At 47.3% G+C, this 25,378-nt stretch overlaps 1 protein-coding gene across 1 annotated transcript in view; it reads right to left on the bottom strand.

The window, feature by feature from the left end:
• Nucleotides 1-25,378, bottom strand: part of LRPPRC (leucine rich pentatricopeptide repeat containing) — a 1,926,342-nt gene that overhangs the window by 1,061,532 nt on the left and 839,432 nt on the right. The window contains exons 19-20 of the mRNA XM_069608459.1: nt 4,489-4,545; nt 3,330-3,443 (exon numbers count right to left, since the gene is read on the bottom strand). Of these exons, the coding sequence (XP_069464560.1) occupies nt 3,330-3,443; nt 4,489-4,545 (171 nt within the window). The remainder of the gene's footprint in view (nt 1-3,329; nt 3,444-4,488; nt 4,546-25,378) is intronic.

Below are 25,378 nucleotides of genomic sequence, written 5' to 3'. Positions count from 1 at the left end.
CTTCTCCACGTGCGTCTTGTCCCCATGAAGGCAGTAAAGGCAGAAAGAGTGTTCGTCCTCCTTGAAGACGTTCTGCAGCTGGCATCCAGGGCAGGCCCTGAACAGCTTTCCGGGCGTCGAGCTTCCCTTCTCCTGGGCCATCTCCGAGACCGGGCCTGAGAAGCTTCTGGAGTCCTCCGAAGTGTAGCTCGACGAAATCTTCACCCTTGAGGGGCACAGATGAATCCGACACGGGTCCCCGTTGATCGGATGTAGGATCGGTGGAGCTTGAGGCTCTTTTGACCGAAAGAATCGAAGTTTTTGTGAAAAAGCGCGAAAAAATAGCACTAACGCTCGAGAGCAATAGCACGAGGATCCCAACACATGAACGTGCGGTAAAAATCTGAAGATGGCTGCCAGAGGCGGTGCTTAGGTAGAGGGCAGTCATTGGCTGTGGTCAGTATGACGCAGAGACCAGTGATTGGTTATTACTACGAAAGACAGATCAGAAACGAAACTGATACTGGTTTTTTCTTTACCGAGGATTCCCAGCCTGACGACGGGGAATATTCATGAGCATGTGAATCCATGCCAGACCCCATGCTGGAGAAATATCACTACAATATTTTTTGTTCACAGGGCTCATACTTTATCAGATATTATCCTCCTGAAGAACCGCTGCAATATACAGCAGGAAAACACGTGTTGAGGACATCTTTTGAGATTTTTTTCAAGGACACCCATAAGCAATACTGAACGATTAAACAGCAAACCTCTATGAACTATAATAGTTGCTAAAGCACAAAGGACTTCATTGGCTTTTTTGAATATAAGCACATTTATCTAATTTATGTCAACAACCAAAGAGGAGAATAAATTCAATTGCTCACTGAGGACACTCAGGATAAACTCTATGAACATAAGAGAGGACAACATTTCCTCTATGAAAATTATTATAGGGAAATGAACAAAGTACCTGCATTGATTATTTGTGCGGCTCAATCAATAAATACCATATTGGCGCAACTTATCTGATCTCCGTAATACAATTTGTTTGATTTTTCAAATACTGGTCAGCCTCCGTACCAGGAGACTAAAGTGTGGCCTTTTGCAATCAAACATTTTAGCCCAAAGCATGTAACTAAAAAACACAAAGAGAATCGCTCTAAGTTGCCGTGAGGCCAACATTAGCTTTTTTTCAGTACTTTGAAGTGTATCTTGTCAAAGCATTTCTAAAAGTGCAAATCACTGAAGCTGGGGTAGTATATCTGGTTGTCAGTGGATGCAATATTGTGGTAGCGCAAACCACGAGGAGTATGATGAGACAAAGGTCACTGTTCTCATAGTGAATGAAGTAGAAGTGAAGTTGTTAAAAGTTTAACCAGCAGCACTAAGAAGTCATCCTGACAAATATACCATTGTGAAAACCAAAACTGTAACCAAGAGAATACAAACTGTTAACCAAGAACTGCGTATCACTAGTAGTTGTGGATATTGCATTTCTTTTGAACTGTGGCAAGTCTTCTTGAGGAAAGTGACAAAGCATAGTGGCTGGGATCATCATTGGTGCTTTTTGGAAAAAGTGGATATTTCACTGAGAAGAGATTTGCAATTGGAACTTTGGTTAACAAACTTTTACATTGACTTTGAAATATCAAGAATTGATTTGAGACATTTCTCTCTTTGGTGGAACACCAACACACCTAACTGAATCCTAGGGAAGGGAAATCACCCAGGACATTAGAAGGTTATTCAGAGACTGTGAATGGTGTTCATGTGATGTTACATTGCCCTATAATTTTCTTTGTGCATTTGCTGTTTAGTGTGAGGGCCAGTTAGCCTGTGTTAGAGTGTTTCCCCTTAGCTTTGGCTAGACAGGGAAAACCTCAGCAAATTAGGGCTAATGAAGCATTGTTTAATACATTTTCTTTAAGAATAAAATGTTATATGGTAAATCAAACAGTTGTCCGCCTCACATTACTGACCCCTCAGAGGACCCAGACAAAAGGCACAGTAGAAAGAAACATGGCTAATCTTAAAATAACATTCCAAATAGGTCATATCACAGATGAATCACTCACACAAGCACTCTGTCAGCTCTTGCTAGACTATCGTAACAGACCGCACAGCACTAGAAGCAATTGTCCATCTGAACTGATGTTCAACAGAAATGTATGGATGCACTTACTCAATGTGAAAGGAGAACATACTAATGAAGACATACTGCTGGAAGTACAAGTAAGAGACTCTGCCAGAAAAGGGAAGATTAATGCATAAGCAAACCTAAGAAGTGGTGTCAGATCCTCCTCACTCCAGGAAGATTGTGTACTAGTACAACCACAAAACACATAAGGCGATTCCAGCATTTGTCCACATGTCACTAACTATCGCAGAAGTTCAAGGATCCATGATATTCGCTGAATGAGATGGGCACCAAATCACAAGAAATGTTTCATTCTTCAAAAAAGCTCCATATACAAATATTAACTTAAATGACAAACTAGCATTAGAACACAATGAATGCAATATGTCTGAAAACACAGATGGCGACATTGACACAGAAGACAGCCATTATGAGACAACATCTCCGACATCTCCATCAAGTTACCAACCTCAGAGTTGTCATAAGGCTGAAAGGCTAGATTGAGTAAACTGGGTAAAGACAGTGTTCCGTTTACATGAATGGGGATGGCACGCACTATGTTGTGAGAAAGGAAACAGGGATGAAAGGGAAAGGGCTGTATTACTTTAATCCTAAGAAATGATTCTAGAATATACCAAAATTATCTTTGCCGATAGGCCTCTGCACCACCTAGATTTACTCAAGGCCTTAAAGAATTGGTGACCCACTCACTGCCATATGGTCCATCAATTGACCAACATTTCTTTTTCATGTCATGTCTGGCACCAGGCATCAAATACAACATTAATGGGGCTTTGAGATAGAAAACTGTAAGCCGCAGTTTTTATAGGCCTTGAAGCCAAGTTAGATGACATGTCGTTCTTAAAGAGGGTGTTCCATGAAGACCTAGGTCTAAGACTGTAGAAAAATGGAATGCATGTAAAAGATCTTGCATGCATTAGTATACATGCCACTGACATCACTCTCCCTGTATTTAAAGGCTTCAGTTTCTGTCAAAAGGTGGCGGACTAGTCGGAGCCTAGAGGTCTATTTGAAGAAATGAGGAATCTGTGGAGGGAAGGTATACATTAGAAGTGGAATGCTTATTACTGAGCAAGCATTTTTCTTTTTCATATGACCTTTGCTTCCGAATCCGGGGCATTTTTTAACCAGCTGTAGGCTTACAGGTGGGGTTGATTGAAAATCTGTCACATTCGTTTTTATTTACCTCATCATTGCAGAGTACAAAAATGAGCTGTTTCAGCACATCGGCTATGGGTTTGTTATCAGCCTTTAACTCTTCGACTTTTTCTTCCAAATCAGAAGCCTTTAATTCGAGGGTCTAACAAAAGGGCGGAGAATAGAGCATGTCAAACTAAAGGTAATAGGATGAAACGGAAAAAGAGCATCCAAATCCACAAACACTTCAATTAGGTCAGCATAATCACAAACTCAAAAGAATCTTAATTTGGTCATAAATAAAACAAAAAATACAAAAATAGGATCACCATAGAAACGTCAGACATTAAAGATGTAAGACCGAATAAACTGCAGTAATAAAAATTGCCATGCATTCAGATGTGAGGTATGATTGTAACAATCACACCCCAGCAGGGGGGGCTTACATGGCTAGTAATGGCCCGCCAGCAAGAGCCTAGGCAGGCCCAAGCGAACACAGGTACTTGTAAGGGCGGCAGGTTGTTACCGCCTGTACGCCCACTTGCTTGGGCACGATTGCTATTCGTACTGAGGGATTTGCTTACTGCGCAACACCAATCTCCTGGGACAAAAAGAAATAAATGAAAAGATGGCGCCTGCCATTAGAAAAGGACCCAAGTCCCTTATCCATTTCTCTGGCGTCAGCCGGAAGCGGAAGGATAGTCGGGACCGGAGCACAAAGCTCTGGTCCAGCAGGTAAGTGGGGAGGGGTGGACAGAGTGGGATATGGGTGGGATAGGGGTGTATTTTTTTGGGGAGGGTGTGAGGATGCACAGGGAGAGCCTATTTGTTGCCTCCACACTTTGAAAAAGAAAAGAAAAAAAAGATGGCGCCTCACGTGGGAAGGGGCTCCGGAGGCTATACACAGCATGTGTGATACCATGTATTCTTGCACGCTGTTCCAGCCACCTGATTGGTGAGCACCCTTCCCTTGGTGCAAATTCTCATTCAATTTCAATCTCCAAGAGAAAGTAAAATAAATGACAAAGCACAGAACAAAAAGCAATGAAATCTGAAAACAATTTTGAAAGGAGCAATGGGAAGAGAGTATGATACACCACGCCCCTGCTTCAATTTTAAATCTGAATTATTTCTAGCAAAAGTTCAACTTCTGAAAAGGTTGACATATTTGCATTAAAATAAAAAAAAGGCACAACAAACTCACTTACCTTTGGGATATCGCTGTGTAACTGTTTCCCTTCAACATCTACCAACATCAATACATCCTAAATAACAATAATAAAATAGTTTCAGAGGACCAGAATAGAAAAAAACAAATGCAACAAAAATCACATCTCTGCGGTGTACCAGAGATTCAGAAGTACACATTAGTGCAAGGTGTAGCCGACTTATTTTCCAACATTATTGTAGAATCTCTCTGGAAGTCTTGGCACTAGAACGGATTTCATTTTTTGAAAGATGTCAAACATATTTTGCATCTTCATGAATCAAAAGACAGTTGGTGTGAAATTAGAATTGCAAATCTAGCCTCATATGAACATGGTTCTTGCTGTTAAAACGGTTTCTTCCGACTTCTCACTGACCTATACTCATCTGAGACTTAAGAGATGGAAATTCTGTATGCAGGCCTCAAATCAGGGTAAACCATGCATCTGGAGTTGTCATTACAAATCTCCTCACCACAAGGATGGCTGTGTGATCCACTGGTTGGGCGAAACCTTTTTGTAATCCTAGTGGGGCACAACTGGGACACATTGTAGATGTGTCCTTACCAGAAACCCTCATGAAAAATTCAGGACAGAGTCCTATGTGCAGGCCTAATTATTGTGGGGGAGCTAACAAGATGGGGAATACGTGCAGCCCATTTCTCCCAAGAGGTCCTGGAGAACACAGTATGGCATGTCACCTGAAAGCAACTGACCGGGTGCCGGGGGTGATATATGTAAAGACAGGAGTGGTGTATCTGTACTTCTGCCCACTATAAATATAAAATTGGAGTAGAGGCACGGAGCACCCCAACCAAGGTCCTCTAATGGTAGTTATGGTCAAGCAACGCGGCAGCGATTTAAGGGAGGAGGTGCAGGCTGGTTCTTAGGTAGAGAGAGTCCCCAAGCTCCCTACGTCGTCATGTCCACACACCAAGTTAAGTCCCAACACTGTTCTTTTATTATATAAAATAAGGCCATAGTATACTTAGATTCAGTAAAAATGCACCAACTGCTGACAGTTATTAAAAAGCATAAGAATTACTAAGCATTGGTTAACATGATAGATATTAATGTAGCAAGGCAGGCAATATTCAGAATCTTGGCAAAATGCTATCTTTAGGAACAAAAAGGCATTACTGTCTGAGGATCCCCCGCAGCTGGGTAACCTGTAAGGTAAGGTGTACTTTATGTGGTATACTACAGCCCAGTCCAAATATGTTAATTAATAGTCTGCTTCTTTTTCAAAAGCTCCCACTACCCTACCTCCAAAGTACCTGGGAAGCCACTGGAGAACAGGATCCAAGACGAATTTGGGACCCCCTGGATGAATTCCGAGGATGGAATACTCGTCACAGTATCTTGAGTGCTTTGACAAGGAAAGTAGTGGAGTTTCTTGGTTTCACTCGATGGGACCCCTCGAGGATGGCCCCCCTCCCCTTTGGAAGAAGAAGTCGCTAGGATGGCTGTGTTGAGCAGAAGGGGGGAAATCAAGCAGTGTCAGAAAGGCAGCAATGTAGGTTTGTCGCTGTGGTCTCAGTTGTCGGGTTGCTGCGCCAGCTGTGGATGTTCCACGAAGAGAAAACTTGCGGTGGACCTCCACAAGGCTTGGCTGAATAAAGGTAAGGCATTTGGTGGTGGTCTATGACTTTCGTTGGCAACGGGTACAGTGGCAAAAGTAGGTGTCCGGTGTTATTATTGTGCAGTTGGCTGTCTTTCAGTTCTTACGTGCTGCAGCGGCAGCACGGACAACAGGGTGGCTTCTGGAACTCGACCAATGTACTGCAGACTTTCACCAAGTCTGGACCCTCAGGATGCTCTCTTCATGGCATGGTGGAGGGAAACCTAACAGTGGACACTACTCTGCAGGCAGTGACCCTGGACCTTCTCCGGCATGGAAGCATGAATAGATGTCGAGGCAGCAGTGCCCCTTGAAGGATTCTTTGGTTATTTGGAACTTTGGCAGCTACGGGTATCAAGCAGCACTATGCCATGGTACTCCCTCTTTGAGGAGACACTCAGCAGCTTGGCTTCCAGCGGTCACAAACTGTCAGGAATCAACACATCTGCCCGCGGGGGCTGGCTAGCATGCCTGCAGGTCTATCCTCTCGAGACACGTCGTCACAGAAACCCATTAAAGTACCTTCTGGGTTGTCACCGTCTTCCTCGCTCCAAAGAAGGTCGCTGATTCTTTCATGGTACATGTTACCACGGCGACAGTGGAAGCGTCTCCCCGCGCGTCACCTGGCAGGAAATAGGCATACGTCTCCTACTCCCATTACTCAACGACACGTACACCAGGAAGATGAAACCCAACCATTCTAACAGCCGGTACTTCTGATTTAAGTTTACTAGGACTTACGTGTTCTGTTGCTAATGTTATTGAATTCTTGACTCCTGCTTTGTTTCCCGGATTGCCTCATTCAGCCCTCTGGTACTTCGTTTTTGCTCTATTGTCTTTGGTGTAACTCATCCAGCTTCAGGACTACCTCTGCCCAAAGTCCCTTCCTTGTTTGTTGCCTGCACGTTGCCGACTGGGACTGTTCAAAAGATTTCCTCTTCCCGGACTACGTTCTGCCTCTTGTCCTGGAGCAGCTCCCTTTTTGTACCATCGCTCAGGAAACCGTACGCACCAGGTCTAGAGACGCTTGCTGTGGGTGCCATCTACCACTTAGGCGTCCTTGTGCCGTCAGTGTTGGTTTCCTTGGATTCTGGACATTTTGATTTCTCGGAATACCTCCTGGCGTCCTCATGCCGTCGGGACAGGAGTCTGGAACTGCATGGTCAGAACATCAGCCTTCGACAATCCTAGTATCCTGTTAAGAGTATTTCGATATCTGACTTTCAACACGGTCTTCTCCTGTTCCGTCTGGGTAATTGGCTGCTCTTTGTTACCGCAGACATCTGTACTGGGATCTTCTGGGGACATAGCATCACCTACCGGCCTGCCTACCTTCTTACATCTTAAGGTTGGTTACTTATGTCTTGGAGGCGGGATATCCCTAATCACATACCAGTAGTATTGATATCGTTTGGTCGGTCTTTCTACAGCCGGTGTGTCGTAGGCGTGTGTCTCCTGTTCCAACTGCTTGATCCTTCTGTCTGTATCACAGAGCAGAGGGTTACAACGGTCTATAGTGATATTTTCGAATGCCATAGTTTTGAATGGCAAAGTTTTTAATTAAAATGCGTCGAAAAAATGCATTAAAAAAAATGGGGACCCCCACACAAACCTGTTTTACCCCTTAACACCCATTTTAGTAAAAAAAAAATGAAAAACTCCATCTACAAAAAAATGCATTTTTTCGATGCATTTTTTTTAAAAACTTTTCATTCCAAACTATGTTTTCGAAAGAACAACAAGTTACTCTCTTACCTGGTAACGTTCTTTCGATGGGATGGTCCGACGACGTATTCCATATCTATGACAGGTAATGTCCACAGCTATGCTGCTTCGGAAAATTTTCGTCGTCTGCGTCGATGACGTCGATGCGCCGTCCCCGAGGACCTCCTCCGACGGCCAACGTCACCCGATGTGATAAATAGGACGCACGACGCCCGTAGCCTCAGTTGTAGTTTTTTCCCCCAGAACGTGTGACAACAGTTTTCTGCCAGTCAGACACACAAGGCCTTGCGGACCGCAAGCTGCAATCACATATGAAATTCTGCAGCGGGGAAGGTAGGGAGCGAGCGATATGGAACACGTCGTCAGACCATCCCATCGAAAGAGCGTTACCAGGTAAGAGAGTAACTTGTTTGAGGGGATTGGGTCCTCCGACGTATTCCATATCTATGACAGACTCCCAAAGCAGTACCAAGCAAGGAGGTGGGAAAAGAATTTAGAACACAAATTTAGCATGCCCAATCAAATTGCGGAATAAAGGACTGCCTTGCCAAAGGTCAGATCCTGTCCTCGGATGGAATCGAGGGAGTAGTGACGTACAAAAGTATGTACCGAAGCCCAGGTGGCTGCATCACAGATGTGACGAATAGGAACACCCCTCTGCAGGGCAGTAGACGCAGCCACACCCCTGGTAGAATGGGCCCGCAAGCCAGCCAGAGGGTCCTTACCCGCCAAGCGGTAACACTCGGAGATGGCTAAAATAATCCAACGAGACAAAGTCTGTTTCGTCACAGCTTGTCCCAAACGCTTTCCAGTGTAACCAATGAAAAGTTGATCGTCCACTCTGACCCGGGACATGCGTGAAATATAAATGCTCAACGTTCTTCTAGGATCAAGCCTATGGAGCCTCTCCTCTTCCTTATCAGGATGTGGAGGAGGATAGAACGCCGGAAGAACAACTTTCTGGCTCAAATGAAATTCCAAAACCACCTTCGGAAGAAAGGAAGGACGAACTCGAAGGACAACCCTGTCCTTATGAAACACAGTGAAGGGTGGCTTAACTGAAAGTGCCTGTAACTCACTCACTCTGCGAGCGGAAGTAACCGCAAACAAAAACACAGTTTTCAGAGTTAACAGCCTCAAAGGGCAAGAATGTAAAGGCTCAAACTGAGCACCCATCAGAAACTTGAGAACAAAACCAAACCCAACCGGGCACCTGGAAAGGTGACGGAGGGAACACATTAGTGAGCCCTTTCAGATACTGAGAAATTAAAGGAATTTTAAAATAGGAACACTCTTCAGACGAGCGCTTAAATATGGACAGCGCCGCCAGATAACCTTTAATGGTACCCACTTGAAGGCCCCTGTGGGCCAAAGAAATCAAAAAAGACCGAACCATGGGAATTTCACACGCAAAAGGATCCATATTCTTAACCCTGCACCAGTCGCAGAACTTTCTCCAACGGCAACGGTACAGGGACTTTGTTGCAGGCCTTCTGGCCGAAAGCAACACCTCCATCACGTCTTCAGGGAGGTCCCAATCCTTATACCTCAACCTTTCAGAAACGAAGCGTGAAGGTTGAGGAACCTGACCTCTGGATGGAGAACCTGACCCCCCCTCCCGTGAGAGCAGATCGTCTCGGAAGGGAAGACGACGTGGAGGGCAGATGGACAAGTCGAGAAGGTCCGGGTATCACGTCCTCCGGGCCCACGCAGGAGCAATGAGGATCATCCGGGAACCGAACCTCCGCAGTACTTGCGGGATGACGGGGACTGGAGGAAACGCGTACAGCAGTGGGAATGACCAATCCACCACGAACGCGTCTCCTAAGGCTCCGTTTGGAGGAAATTCCCGCGAGCAGAACCTCTCGCACTTCCGGTTGACAATGGAGGCAAAGAGATCCACTTGAGGGGTCCCCCAAAGGGCGAATATCTCCAGGAGAATCTCCTGAGCCAACTCCCACTCCGTGAGAAATCGCGCTCTGCCTGCTCAGAGCGTCCGCCGTCTCGTTTTCATCTCCTACCAGATGAACTGCCAAGATCGAAACTTCCTGCTGGATTGCCCAGAACCAGAGCTGCATCACCTCCCTGCACAGAGGAAGTGACCCTGCCCCCCCCCCTTCTTTGTTGAGGTAGTGCATGGCCACTGTGTTGTCCGTCAGGATCAGGACATTCTTTCCTCACACAGTCGGCAGAAAAGCCTTCAGGGCTAGCCCGACGGCCCTAAGCTCCAACAGATTGATATGGAGTTTGGACTCCGACGGAGACCAACGACCGCTGACTGTCAACTCGTTGGCATGAGCTCCCCATCCCGTGAGGGATGCGGACGTCACCTCCGGCCAGGGCAGACAAAATGGAGCCCCCCATATCAGATTGCCTTTGTCGGCCCACCACAGAAGGTCCTGGGCGACCGAAGACGGCACCTGAACAGGGTCCGACATCCTGCTGGAGGACTGAGACCACTGGAGCTTGAGTGCCCATTGCAAAGATCTCATCCACAACCTGGCCTCTGGCACCAGAAGAATGCAGGATGCCATGAGGCCGAGCAGTCTCAAGAACTCGAACGATGGGAGAGTCTGGGCAAGGTGAAACTTGTGCACCATCTGCTGAATGTGATGAGCTTGGTGAAGACCCTCGGGGCGGAGGTCAATCCGAACGGCAGGACCCGAAACTGAAAGCACGAGTCGCCAACCGCAAACCTCAGGTACTTCTTGTGCTTTGGATGGATCGGCACATGAAAATAAGCGCCCTTGAGGTCGAGAGACACCAACCAGTCCTGAAGTTAAAGCCTGGAGGACTTGAGAAAGAGTCACCATCTTGAACTTGTCCTTCCTGAGGAGTTTGTTCAAACCGCGCAAGTCTATGATGGGTCTCAATCCTCCGTCTTACTTGGAAATTAAAAAATAAGGGAAATACCATCCCTTGTTCCTCTCCGCTACAGGCACCAGTTCTATGGTGCCTTTCTCCAGCAGGGATTGAATTTCCTGCGCAAGCAGCGGATCCAGACTCTTCAAAGAGAGATTCCCCAGTGGATTGTCTTGAGGCCTCTGCCGGAAAGGAAGACAGTAGCCGTGGGTTTTGATCTCCAGAACCCACACATCTGAAGTAATGGCGTGCCACTCTGCAAGATGCTGCGCCAGCCTTCCCCCCCAACCGGCGAACCATGGGACATGGCCTCATGACTGAGCTGAAGCGGCTGCGGCGTTGCCTGAGGGCAAAGAGGCAACAGCCCAAGCGGCCTTGGCACTCGAGTACCTCGTTTTCCACCTCTGGCACTCCCACGGTGGCCCCTTTGACTGGCAGCTCCTCTCGCTTTACCAAAGGATGAGTAATAACGAAAGGAACCTCCCCTCCCATTGCTGTCACCTAGGACGAAAAGGCAGAGGTTGCCGAACTGCAGCGCCCAACAACTTTGCTGCAGCTTTTGAGGTCTGCAACCTCTCAAGGCTCTCGTCAGCCTTGCTGCCAAAAAGATGTTCCCCGTCAAAGGGCATGTTGAGGAGCCGGGGCTGCACATCAGGAGCAAACCCCGACTTCCGCAACCACGCAAACCTGCGTATCACGGTGCTCGCCGCCATGGACCGGCTGATGCAATCTGCCATGTCCAAACCCGACTGAACGGCCTCACACATAGCATCCTTGCCATCCTGAACCATGGCAAGGAAACCATCCCGTTCATCCCCTTCGGGAATATGTTCAGCCGCCAAGGAAACAGTTCCACAGAGTGCATGGAACGAGACAAGGCACAAATGGAGTTGGCCGCCTGAAGCGCCATACCCCCTGCAGAAAACACTCTTCACCCAGCCGTCAAAACGCTTGTCGTCCCTATCAGGAGGGATGCTAGGGTATGACGCCTGCTTTGCCGGGGTAGTAGCCGCCTGCACCACCAAACTCTCCGGAGTAGGGTGCTTGGACAAGTAGCAGGGGTCACTACTGGCAGGGCGGTATTTTCGCGGCAAAGACTTGCTCACTGCCGGGAGACTCTCCAGAAAAGTCCAAGCCGCCGCCACCCTCCTCTGTAGAGCCATATAAAACTGCAGTACCGGGTCAGTTGGTGGACCAATGTCGAGGATATCCGTAAGGTCATCCTGAACAAACTCCCCTGGGAGAGCAGACCATCCTAAGTACTCGGTGACCCTTGACATAAGGCGCCGGTACGAAGAATCAGCATGAGTGCCAGGCTCAGGCCTACAAAACTCCACCTCCGGAGAGGTGTCCAGCCTATTAGCATCATGCAGGGACTGCCTCAGGTCCTCAAACTGGCTATGGCCCTAGAGAATCTCGTCAAGCACCGTGTCAGGCACCATGCCATCATCAGAGCCCTCATCCACCTCTGAAATGAACTCCAGATGGCGATAAGAAGGAACAGAACTGGAACCAAAGCCATGCTTGACCTTGGCCAGAGCCTTTCAAGGTGGTTCCCCCAAGCCACGGGGTACCCCGGTCGACAGCCCCGAAAGGTGTCGAGGGCGGCGAGTGGATTGGCGCCGAGAGAATCGGCATCAACAGCATCGACGGTGTCGACACAGGCCTCGAAGGCGGAGCCCCGAGCGTGTCCCTCGACATCCTGGGTGCTGACGACTTCCTGGCAGGCGGAGCCTCGAGAGTCCGTCGACTACCACGGCGCCACAGGCACCAATGTCTTTCTCGAAGACTTCACAGGTTCACGCGGTCTCGAGCACGTCGAGGACCGGGACCTGGACCGGGCATGCCGAGAACGATTTCCCCTTGTCCGAGTGGAACCGTTCCCACGAATCGTGACGATCACCAGAGCCCGAAGGCGTGCGAGCGGCGTCACTCGGCTGATCACGACCGACCCCACTCGGAGGCACGGATGGACCAGTGCCCTGCGATTCGAGAATCGCCAACATTTTCTTCCCGAAGGAATCCCATTCCTCCGGTGTTGCATGCTTGGTGGGACGGGGAAGGCAACCGATGACGGCGCTTCCGGGAGAGCCTCGAAGAGGCAGAGGAGTGGCGAGACCGACTCCGGGACCGAGACCCACTGGACTTCCGACGACGACACGGAGTGTCGCCCCTCGAGTCGTCCGTCGAAAGCCCCGCAGACCTCGACTTCCGGGGCTTTGACACCTTACCTACTGAAAACAACTTCTTGCGCTCCCGCAAGGCTTTTCGACGTGAGCTACTAGCAGTCAACACAGTCATCCGTGTCATGGGCCTCCCCGAGGCACCAGAGGCAGGCATTGTGCGAGTCCGTGACAGACATCTTGGACCCACCGTACCCGCACTTCTTAAAGCACGGACGCGGTGTGGAAGACGATGTAGACATATTCACTAAGAAATATTGCACAAACAAGTTCGAAGAACCTACAAAGCAACAGAAACTCCAAAAAGTAGAGGTGCGCCGAGATTCCAGAAGCGAACACATTCGCTGAAAAAACGGAACTGAGGCTACGGGCGTCGTGCGTCCTACTTATAACATCCAGTGACGTCGGCCGTCAGAGGAGGTCCTCGAGGGCGGCGGATCGACGTCATCGACGCAGATGCCGAAGATTTTCCGAAGCAGCACAGCTGTGGTGATTACTGTCATAGATATGGAATACGTCGGAGGACCCAATCCCCTTGAAATAACATTACCGGAGGTAAGACATTGTTTCTTCTAATGGCCTCATTCCTCCCATAGATTCCTCATCTTCTGAAAAGCCCCAAAAGGTGATTGATACCTAAAGGAGTTGGGTATTGAACAAACTGTGCTGATGGATCAAGAAAACGGCTCTTTTTCCTCTATATCATCACCACCTTATACATTTTTGTCAACAAGCGTATTGTGTTGATTCATGGAATCACACCCCCCTCTCCCCAGGGGGGGGGAAGCAACGCTTCCCTTTGAGGCTAGGGAAGTGAGCCCGCTACAAAACATTCCCCCTACGGGTGGTGGAAAGTGGGACCTCACAGGGAGAGACTCCCATCCTGGGGACAAGAACTCATATTCTGCGATAGAACTCCCTAACCCTCTTGCCCATGAGTCCATAAAAACTATAAACTGCAGAGAAAAACTCTGAAAGCACTACTGTATGTTATTGTAATACTTCTTCCTTTTTTTCCACCAAGTCCAGGAAGACTAAAACGAACAGTCTCCTCCCAAGTCTCCTCCCAAGTCATCTTCCAGGAATACTGTGAAGATAAATCGAGTCATACAGACTAGTCCTTTGACAAATACTGAAGGTACTGGGAAGAGGTGGCCTCAGGGAGAACACGAAGAATACCCAATGAAAACAAGGGACTGTGGCACTCAACTGGGGAGGAACCAGCTGAAGGGCTAAAAATAGAGAAAGGACCCAGAGATCGGAAAAAGATGTGGAAGAAGCTGGCGGAGCAAGGGAAGAAGCTGGCGGAGCAAGGGGAGACGCTGGCGGAGCAAGTGAAGCAGGCATGAAGACTGGCACACCCGGGAAGTTCAAACCTGGGAGCAAGAAGCTGCATTGGTAAGCGAACCTCGCCAGGACGATGCAGATAACTGAAGTTTTCTAGGCCGATCCAGAGCATGCCTGACTGGAAACCAACCAACTGCGGCATGACCTAGAGGAGGTGGACCGAGGGGTCCATTAACTGCTCCCACAGCCTCTGGCTGGAGACGCCGCAGAGCCAAAGTACGGCAGCAGGGAGCAGAAAGAGAAGCAGCAAATGTTCCTTGGACTTTCTGAAGTCCAACTAAGGGCTTAGCAAAACTATTCAACTAAGACAGTACAGGACTCCACTCTTAGTACAAGGCTGTACCACCAGAGTATATGGTAGCAAATAGGGAGAGAGGGCTGTAGAATCAGTACAAGAAATTGTAATACACATATGGTCCAAGGAAACACTGACACTATGTATTGTAAAAAATAAATGGTTATTTGGAACACCTAACAGTAGGTTCAAGGGAAGTCAAAACCAATAGTTACTTTTGGATTACTTACATTAATACAGAGTAGTAGACCCAAGCACTTGTACTGTGACTCCCAGCAAGAAATTGCATAGTAAGCCAACTGGATTATATATATGTTTCAGAATAGTAAACACTTATTTCAGGAACAGTATAAACCTGTAACTCTGATTTAGGATAACACTGTAATAATAGGAGAGTTGGACCTTATGGTGAAACCTACAATTACACTTACTTTTTTATCTCAGTGGAATACAGTCTAAGATCAGTAAGAACTTAGTACACTATTTTTGGATGGCTTAAGACAGACCAAGGTTAGATACACCTAAGAACACTTCAAGATTGGCTCACTGCTATTTTAGGTAGGTAAAACCTAAGGTTGTAATATACTATTACAGTTTGCTTTTTAGATCAGCTCAACACAGATTAAGGCAAGCAATAACTAACCTGTTTTAGGATGGCACACAGCTAGCACAAGGTAAGTAAACACATACACTTTTCAAAAGGAGCCATCAGCAACTCAGAGCTATGTATAACCTACGGCAGATTTATTCTGGACAGGCTAATAGCAAATCGGGGGATGCAAGACCCAATTGGGGACACTCACATGTATATCCTAACAGGAATAGTACAGTGGAACCAACAGCATTACTTTTAGGAAGAGGAGGGCCGAATTCACAGGCGAGTAAATTAACCTACCATCAATTTTCTTTTATATGATATATTTTATTTGTATTGCGCCCATACACAAGTGTTCAGAGAATGGCGAGACAGTTTAAGGAAAGTAAGACTGAGTAAGACGGAGTACACTTCTTCCGCATGGCACACAGATTCCAGGTAATTAACACCGATCTATACTTTTGAGAATGGCAAAACATATCTAAGGTAAGTAATAACTTTACATATACTTTTACAAGTGACAGAACACTTAATGTAAGTATGAACTTTTATAACTGTCACTCTCAGAGCTACAGTTACCAACTAACTTTTGTTTTACAAGTAAGTACACTTACAACACTTGTTTTACTTTTCAAGGCAGACCCCTTTAAGTATCCAGTCCTTCCCAATTCTATTACATGAGTTCTCTCGGAGGCAGAAGAGGGACACTAGTGGTCTAGGAGCCAGCTGTAGGCCGGGTGAGATAGAGCTCAGCTGCAGGCAAAAACAGAGTTCCTGAGGAAGATTGTTCAAACAAGTAAGTATTCTACTTTCAAATTTAGTTGAGGGTCCAGGGACTTCAGAGAACACACCCTAGGGTGATTTTAGCAGGGTCCTAGGTGAACTACAAAAGAGGAATACCAATCACAGAAAACACCCCAAAGCTACACAGGAATCATAAGAGACTTAAGGTAAATAATACCCAAGCCAACACAGTACCTCAGCATAGAAGAAGAGTTTGCAGCAGGAGGACTTCAGAATCCACAGCCAAAAACCCAAACGCTGGATTCCTTATCATGAAGACAGAAGACAGGCCCCTGAATTGGCTTTTTCAGCAAGGATTGACACACAATGCTCAAGGCAAGAGTTTCTTCGCAGCTGGATGTAGCTTGTGGTTTTTGCACCCTTTTCAGGAGCCAGAAGACGACTCAATATCACCAGTCGGATTCTCATCGTTTGCAAGGTCCAGCAGTCTGGTGAGGGGACATTTCAGACTCGATTCATGTCTCTGGAGGTCCAGCAGGATGCCCACAAAGTTTTAGCAAGATTCGAAGACTGTGCACGGCACAATGGCTCAAAGACCCATGGCTTTGGGGTATTGCAGCCATTCAAGGTCGCAGCATGGAGTGGATGGATCAAAATGTGAGTCCTTGCTCACCAGGCTCTGGGTCGATGTTTTCAGAGTGCGCAGGTTGATTGGAAGGAAGGGTAACAGCAGGCTTCGGTTACACAGCAGACTCTCCGGTGGCTGGATACTTATCTCATCGGCTATGGGTTTCTTCCGAGGGAAATTTGAAGTTACATGAAGGGTAGAATTTAAAAGGACTCCTCTATATAGCAGAGGTTAGCGGCAGCCAGACCAAGAAGAGAAAGAGGGGTGAAGGAAATGCATTCTCAGAGAGAAGAAAGAAACAGGACCCCACTCTCCTTACTGTAAAGGCCAGGCCTGAGGACCAAGGCCACATGGTCAACAGTCACAGATCAGTTGTAGATTTGGTCGTCAGCAGCAGGAAACCCACGATGCAGCCGTCAAGAAGCTTGTTGAAAATTACTAAACTACTGTGGGAATAGATATAGCAATGTAAACGAGCCCTGCATAAGCGACCAACTAGAATGGCGGAAAAAAACAATCTGATGGTACCTCGACACGTGATGGATTTTGGGTACACTACACATCACGTTCAAGATAGTGTTACAGTCACGCCCATGTCGACCCCCTTTCGATCTTTGGAAAAAAGATGCACTATATGCACAGCAGGTAAGCAGATCCACATCAGAAATTCTATTATCCAATGCTGCATTTAACTTGAATGTAGACTTTTTCAAGCAAACACTTCACCATGTGTACATTTGGTTTGTCCGTAGAGCACACACACCATGGGGTCAGGATAAAGCTTTCATTTGATAAAAACAAAATTAAATCAGAATATCCCTGCTAACCTTACTCACTATTTGGAATTAATACCTTCTCACAACCGAATAGACAACTAAGCATCTAAAACTGCATTTTGTAAACTATATTTAAAAACATGCTACTTGAAATTCCTGCATGTCAATCGCTAGTAAAAAAAATTAAAATGCATGTTTAACATGTATATTTGCTAGATTCACTTCAATTGTTTTTCTATCGTATTGATGTGCATAATTGTACCCTTCTCATTTTCAATGGACAACTAAAGGTGGGAAAATGGGTAGCAATTAATAACTTTTTTTCTTTTGTCTTCAATGGTTCAGCACAAATAACATGACTCTGCTTCGTGGTTTAACCAGGGAATGGCATCAATTACATTATTTTTCTTGCGGCATACAAAGTGAGATATTTTTTTTTAGCTTCTATTCTGTGATGGCGCATTGCACAGAGGAGTAGTTAGAAATCTCCCAATATACACATTGGACTTATTTTATCAAATCTACTTCCAGAAGCACATACACTTTTGACATATATCCCCTCCCTTGGTAGTTTCACAAATAAAAAGGGCTGAGTTATAATCAAATCCCATTTAGAGTATCTTTCCCTCAAGTCATTATATTTCACCTTAACATTACACTTGTATGAACTGTCTTTTGGTTGCCTAGCAGACAAGGGGGGGGGGGGGGGTAACTCTCTGGTTCCCATTCTCACCCTCATGTACAAGGTAGGCATCAGTCAGAAAAATGGGGTAAACTTCCCTCCACAGCCTAGTTTCGCTCCTCTTGTAATGGGCCTGTCTGCTATTTTTTTCCACTGAAGGAGGCCTGGAAATGTTACACCTAGTGGGTATCCCTTACAGTGCACCATTGACAATCCTAAATGGATCCAACGGAAAGCAATCCATTTCATTCTGATTTCTAGTGTTGTCAATTCTCCTCCTTCCCTTCAGTCTGTCCATTCCAGTCAGCGAGCGAGTCCCCTGAATCTAATCTCACTTTGGTCCTTTCACCGTCTCTTCATTCACTCCATTACTCTCGTCAATGCTCTATGTACTTCTGTTGGACTGAGGTGCATCGTCAGGAGTGCCGATTTCGGCCCGCAATCCTAAACCTTAGCACAGTGTCACCATTGTTGGATTCTGGTCCACCGGTCGATCCCTTCCCATACAGGGACTACCGGGTTTCGCCACTCCCTCAGTAACTGTGTATCTCGTGCCTTTTATTCAGATCTTTGCCATGACCTACACGTCTGTACCATAGTGTTAGCACACAAAATCTGCATGTGTGTGTACTCACCGTAATCGTATTTCTGATGCTTGTATCTGCTTAGATTCACATGCTGTGCATAGGCCGACATCTAGTGGAAGCTGAAAAGTATTACGGTTTGTTTTTCGAAACCCGAAAAGGGACGTCGAACTAGGGCGTGCCAGTAATACTATCCCTAGTGTGACATCCACTGTACATGATCCCTCACGCGTGTAGGACCCTCAGATTGTATTTTTTCTGACATGAGGTAGCATGAGGAGTAGCGTGAGTACAGATTATCCAAGCAGATATATAGGAAGATAAGACTACAAGTATCCGTGCGCCTTCTCTCAGAGGGGAGGAAGGGCGGGTTGCATGTGAATTTAAGCAGATACAAGCATCAGAAATACGATTACGGTGAGTAATGTATCCCTTCTGAGGCTTTTGGAATCTGCTTAGATCACATGCTGTGCATAGATTAGCGAGCAGTGTTAGAAGGAGGTGGGATTTGAGAAGGGTCATGAGCAAATAAATGTCTTAGAACCGCTTGTCCAACTTGAATATCTGTCTTGGAATGTGCGTCAATGCAGTAGTGCTGAGTAAAAGTGTGAATAGAGCTCCAAGTAGCTGCTTTGCAAATGGTGTCAAGGGGAAAATTTGCAATGAAAGCCAGAGTGGCCCCAATGCCTCTTGTCGAGTGGGCTCTGGGCGTAAAAGGCAAAGTTTTGTCAGAAAGAGAGTAACAACTGGTTACAGTTGACAATCCACTTGGAGATGGCACCCTTAGAGACGCGATCTCCCTCTTTGCCTGTGGCTACGGAGACAAACAGTTGATCTGTTTTCCTAAGCGGTCTGGTCTTGTTTACGTAGTGAAGGACCGCCCTACGTACATCTAGGGTGTGTAGTTTAACCTCAGCCGAGCTTTGTGTGTTTTGGAAGAAAGCCGGAAGCTCGATCGACTGGTTTACATGGAATTTGGAAATAAACTTAGGTGAGAACCTAGGGTGTGTCCGTAAAACCAGCTTATCCTTATGAATAGTAAAGAAAGGATCCTGCACTGACAGAGCCTGAATTTCACTGACTCTTCTTATAGAGGTAATAGCTACTAAGAAGGCAGTTTTATAAGTCAGGTGTTTGAGACTGCTCTTATGCATGGGCTCGAATGGGGGGCCCATTAGCTTAGATAGGACCACATTAAGGTCCCATCCTGGAGGTGGGTTAGAAATAGGAGGGTGAAGTCTCTTTACTCCTTCCATAAAGGCCTTAACTACTGGTACTTTCCACCACAACACCTTGTTATGGGAAGTGGTGTATGCTGACAGGGCTGCCAGGTGTACCTTCAGTGAGTTAAAAACCAGTCCCGCATCCAGCAGGTGGAGCATGTAATTAACAATAGTGGAAGGAGTGCAATCAACTGGGTTGACTTGCTTACTCTGGCACCAGATTACGAATCTCTTCCATTTGTCAAAGTAGCAGTGCCTCGTGTTGGGCTTCCTAGCCTCTTTTAGGATGTCCATACACCTCTGTGGTAAATTGAGATGTCCAAACTCTATGATCTCAGGACCCATGCTGCCAGGTTCTTGAGTTGGGTTGAGGGTGCACTGTTTGACCTTGGTGCTGGGACAATAGGTTGTACCAGCTCGGAAGTCTGATGGGTTCGCGCACCGCCAGTCTGCGTAAGTGTGGGAACCACGGTTGTCTCGCCCACATGGGAGCAACCAGGACGAGCGTCATCGATTCTCTGTTCATCTTGTTGACCACCTTCCTGATTAGAGGAGTTGGTGGAAAAGCGTACGCAAACATCCCTGACCAGTTCATCCACAGGGCGTTCCCCTGGGAGTCTGGTTGGGGGAACCTGGATGCAAATCCTGGGCATTGTCTGTTTTCGCTTGTGGCGAATAGGTCTATAGTGGGGAAACCCCAATGAGAGAAGATATCTTCTACGACTTCTCTGTGTAGACACCACTCGTGTTCCTCTGGGAGGGGGTCTCTGCTCAGAGCATCCGCTAGGGAATTGAGATTCCCTGGAACATGTTGCGATGACAGGAAGATGTTCTGTTTGAGTGCCCATATACATATTTTCTGGGCAAGCTTGGACAGATTTGGCGAGCGAGTCCCTCCTTGTTTCTTCAGGTAGAACATGGCTGTAGTGCTGTCTGTCCGGATTTGCACTGACAGGTTTAAAAGGTAGGGTTCGAAAGCTTGAAGCGCTCAGAATAATGCCAGAAGCTCTAGCAGGTTGATGTGATTCTTGGCCACTGCGTGAGACCAGAGACCCTGAGCTATGTGGTGGAGATGGTGAGCTCCCCACCCCGTCAGGCATCCATCGGTTGTGACTACCGCCTGTATCTCGGGATCGTAAAAGGGTTTCCCCTTGGACAGATTCTCTCTTGTCCACCAGTGAAGGCTTGGTACCAGTGTTGGCGAAACGACCACTAGATCGTCCCACTGACCACTTGCCTGAGACCACTGTTTCGCCAACCATTCCTGCATGGGACGCATGTGCAGGCGCGCATGGGGAACCAGGTAAATACATGACGCCATCATGCCCAGCAAACGCATTGCTTTGCGTACCGTTATCTGGCGACCGGACTGGTATTGCGGAATTTGTAGCAGTATATTCTGAATTCTTTCCTCTGAAGGAAAGGTCAACCCCTCTTGAGTGTCTAGGATTGCGCCTAAGAATTGTTTGGATGTGCTTGGCACTAGACTTGACTTTTTCTCGTTTATTGAGAAGCCCAATTCGAAGGGGAGGTCGATAGTCCTTTGAATGTTTGTTCTGCAAATTACTGGGGTTTCCCCCGTGATGAGCCAGTCGTCCAGGTAAGGGTACACCGGGATTGCCTCCCTGCGTAGGTGTGCTGCCGCCACCGCCAGTACCTTGGTGAATACCCTTGGGGCCGAAGCTATCCCAAAGGGCACTACCTTGAACTGGTAGTGCCGACTGTCCACCTTGAAGCGCAAGTATTTTCTGTGCGCTGGGAACATGGAAATATGAAAATAAGCATCTTTCATATCCAAGGTTGCCATGTAATCCCCCTTTTTTAGGAGGGGGATTACCTCTTGGAGAGTTGTCATGCGAAACTTTTGGGGCATGACATACTTGTTGGCAGACCGTAAATCCAATACTGGGCGCATTGTCAAATCTTTTTTTGGCACAAGGAAGTAAGTTGAATAAATACCCTTGTTTACCTGGTGTCCCGGGACGAGTTCTATCGCGTCCTTTGCTAGCAGATTGACAATCTCTTCTAGGAGGATCTTCTGGTGTTCCAAAAAATGTATTTTTGTCGTGGAGGATGGTCTCGGGGACGCTCTAGTAGTTCTATACAGTACCCCGCGGATACTGTTGACAGCACCCATCTGTCTGATGTGATCCCTTCCCAAGCTTGGGTGAAGTTGGAAATGCGTCCCCCTACTGGGGTTGCGTGAGAAGGGACCCTGAACGGAGCGTCACTGTTTCGGTGGAGGCGTGCCGCCTCCTTTATTGGGGCTGCCTCTACCTCTACCACGTCCTCTCTTATTACCCCTGCCGCAACCCTGGGTAGACTGCTGGTTATTATTGTTCCACTGTGTACCCTGCCCCTGGGAATAGTTAGAACCTCTGGGAATTTGGGCCGCGTGGGCGACGAAAATTGCCATTCCCTCTCTGATTCGGGGGTTTAGTGGTTAGCTGGCCTAGTGATTTGAGTGTTTCATACTCGTCCTTAGCATTCTTTAGTGCGTACTCGCCCGCATTACCAAACAGATCCGGCTCCACCGGTTTGTCCAATAATGACGCTTGTGTTTCAGCCTTGAAACCAGACTAGCGTAGCCAAGCGTGTCTCTTAATAACAGTTCCTTCTGCTATTAATCTGCCGCTGTTATCCGCGGCATCAAAGGTTGTCTTTAAAATGCAACTGGACACGGCTCTTTTCTCTGCTGAAACTCGTGCCAATTGGCTCTTTAAGGGTTGTGGTGCGGAGTCTATGAGTGCCGCGACCTCTTCCCACTGATGGCAGTTGTAGCTGGCCAACAGGGTGGTGGAGTTGGCAATCCTTGCCTGGTAGGCGGAAGTGGAGGCCACTTTCCTGCCTAACCCATAGAGTCTTTTGCTCTCCTTGTCGGGAGGAGCCTCGGACGATAAGGGTGTTCCAGCCCTCTTACCGGTGTTAGTAACAACCAGGGAGTCCGGCTTCAGATGCCCCCTTATATATAGTGGGTCTGATTGGGCCGCCTTGAAAAGTTTTTCAATCCTAGTGTTCACTGCTCTGGTGAGGTTAGGATTGAGAGTGACGGGTCTATTCTTCTTTGAATAGATTTTAGGATAGGGATGACCTGAGCAACAGGCCTCCTCTCCCCCACTAACTCTTCTGCGAAGTCTCTTTCCTCCTGGGCACCCTGGGTGTCAATGTGGAAATGTTCGGCTGCTCGAGACAGCACTTCATTCAGGAGCGGCTGGTTGTCGACAGGGGAGTCGGTAACCAGGGCCTCTCTTTCTACTGGGGAGTCTACCCTGTAGGGGTCTTCCTCCTCCTCATCTTGATCCTCATAATCCCCATAGTAGCCTGTCCCAGTTTGTTCCTCCACCATGCCCAAATCTGGATCCTCAACAAAGGATGTCTCTCCCTGGTAATGAGAGTAGGGCTGGACGTAGAAGGGGTCTGAAGACCCTGTTGGTGTCTCAAAGTGGGACCTTGTACTTGGAGGTATAGGATCCTTAGAGCCAGAGGGTGCTGTCCCGTCGGGAGTATAAGCAAGAAAGTGCTCTGGGTTTTTTGCATAAAAATCTGCCAAAGATGACATTCTTGACATTACCCTATCTATGTCAACACTGGTCCATTCTCTGGAACTGGGAATGACCCTTTCTGGGAGTTTTTCAAATTTATCCCGACTAGACTTGGTAGCCTGTGCAGGGGTTTTGGTGTTATCAGAAGACCTGGACTTGTCTTTCTGTTTTTGAGGAGTGGAGTGTTCTACGGGCTTGGAAGTGGGTAGAGACTGCTTCCTTTGCTGTTTCCCTCCCTCCCCGTGACTGGGGGAGTGTTTCCTGTGTGTTTTAGGGCCCTCTGAGCTTTTCGACACCTAGCATCGAGGTTCGGGGGTCTTGACCCTATCCTTCGAGCATGGAGGTAGGGGTTCGGGATCTGTAGTAATTCGGTCTGCGGGCGCCGACTCTTGGAGTGCGGCCTGAGGGTGGAAGTCGGCTTTGTCTCCCGATGATCGAGCTTCCGTGACCTTAGGGAGCGAGGCACTCTTGGCAATAGTGGATGTTTGCCTGGAGTCGTGCGGCGATCTAGATCGAGAGCGCCCAGAGGATGCCGATTCGGACCGTTCTCTACGTGCCTCTTTCCGAGAACTCGACGTGCGCGTCGAGTCTCGGTTGGACTTTATGTACTTTGTGAAAGTGTCATGGGAAGCACTCGTGTCGCCGGGGGTGTTCCCCATAGCCGGCCTGCCGGTCGACCTTCCGAGGTCAGGGACTTGCGCTCGGCTGTCTTTCGACGCCATAAAGCCCTCGCCGTCCGAAAGTACGGCGTCGCTGCCATCGCTGAAGGCGCCCTCCACTGCCATGGCCTCTTGATGCCTGGCGTGGTGGGCCCAACGCTTGATTGAACGGTCCTTAAGTGTTTTAGGCTTAAACCTACTACAGGCTCTGCAATTTGCCTCGGGGTGGTCCCTCGGCAAGCAGAGGTTGCACGTGGCGTGCCTGTCGACCCAAGGGTATTTGCGATTGCACTTGGGGAAGAATTGGAAAGGGGTACCCTCCATACGCACCTTGGGGCAGCGGGCTGGTAAATGTAGGAATATATAAGTGTATCTATATATTACAAGAGTGTAGAGTATGACCACCCCCTACTCTCCCTACTTGCAGGGCCGAGGCCAGCGGCTCGGGCCCGGGCCGAGACGGAAGCCTCGAGGCCCAAATCCGTCGTGCAGTCGACAGTCGAAATCCTCTCCGATCCGGCGTCGAGTGTAGAAATTCGGTGTCTCGAAGTTGGGGTGGAGAAAAGGGGTAAAATTATCAATATTTTGCAAAATTATGGCTTAGGCCAGGGAACTGCTTCCGACCAGTATGGCGGAAAAAAACAAAAAAATCTGAGGGCCCTAGACGCGTGAGGGATCATGGGTACAGGGGACATCATACTAGGGATAGTGTTACTGGCACGCCCTGTGTCGACGCCCATTTTCGAGTTTCGAAAAACAAAACTAATACTCTGCAGCTTCCACTAGATGTCGGCCTATGTACAGCATGTGATCTAAGCAGATTCCACAAGCCTCAGAAATATCAGAAAACAAACTGTAATACTCTGCAGCTTCCACTAGATGTCGGCCTATATACAGCATGTGATCTAAGCAGATTCCACAAGCCTCAGAAATATCGTTATAAACAAGACAATACTTTACCTACACATGTAAAAAACACAAAAACGAGCAAGATAAAAGGCGAAAACAAGTCTAGTCAAGAAGGCACAACTATCAAAACTCAGCGATAAAGGTAACTAACATTCTACAAAGGGGGCACCTGAAAACATTAAAATCTAGATTGCGACAATTTAAGTACAGAGTTCCATAAGTACACTTTCATTGATTTCCCAAACTTAAGATATTCAGGAATCATACGAATGTTAGGAGGCAAGCTATTTCAGGATGACACCGAAACCCCAGAAAAGGAATTTTATCAGAGAAAGATCTAAAACAAGGGACATCCAAGGGTAGTTAAGTAATGGCTACGTAATCCTTCGGAACCCTCAGAGATCCTTAATTTAACAACAACATAACAAGGGCCTTTTCGGTGGAGCGCTTTCTAAGTACTACACATTATCTTGAATAGAATTTGTGCATTAAGGGGAAAGTCAGTGTAGGTCTATTAA

Source organism: Ambystoma mexicanum, chromosome 4q, assembly GCF_040938575.1.
Source record: "Ambystoma mexicanum isolate Mex_15411 chromosome 4q, UKY_AmexF1_1, whole genome shotgun sequence".
Lineage (NCBI taxonomy): Eukaryota > Metazoa > Chordata > Amphibia > Caudata > Ambystomatidae > Ambystoma > Ambystoma mexicanum.
Note: the sequence above shows the minus strand (reverse complement) of the source record. Positions and strands in the feature narration are given on the sequence as shown.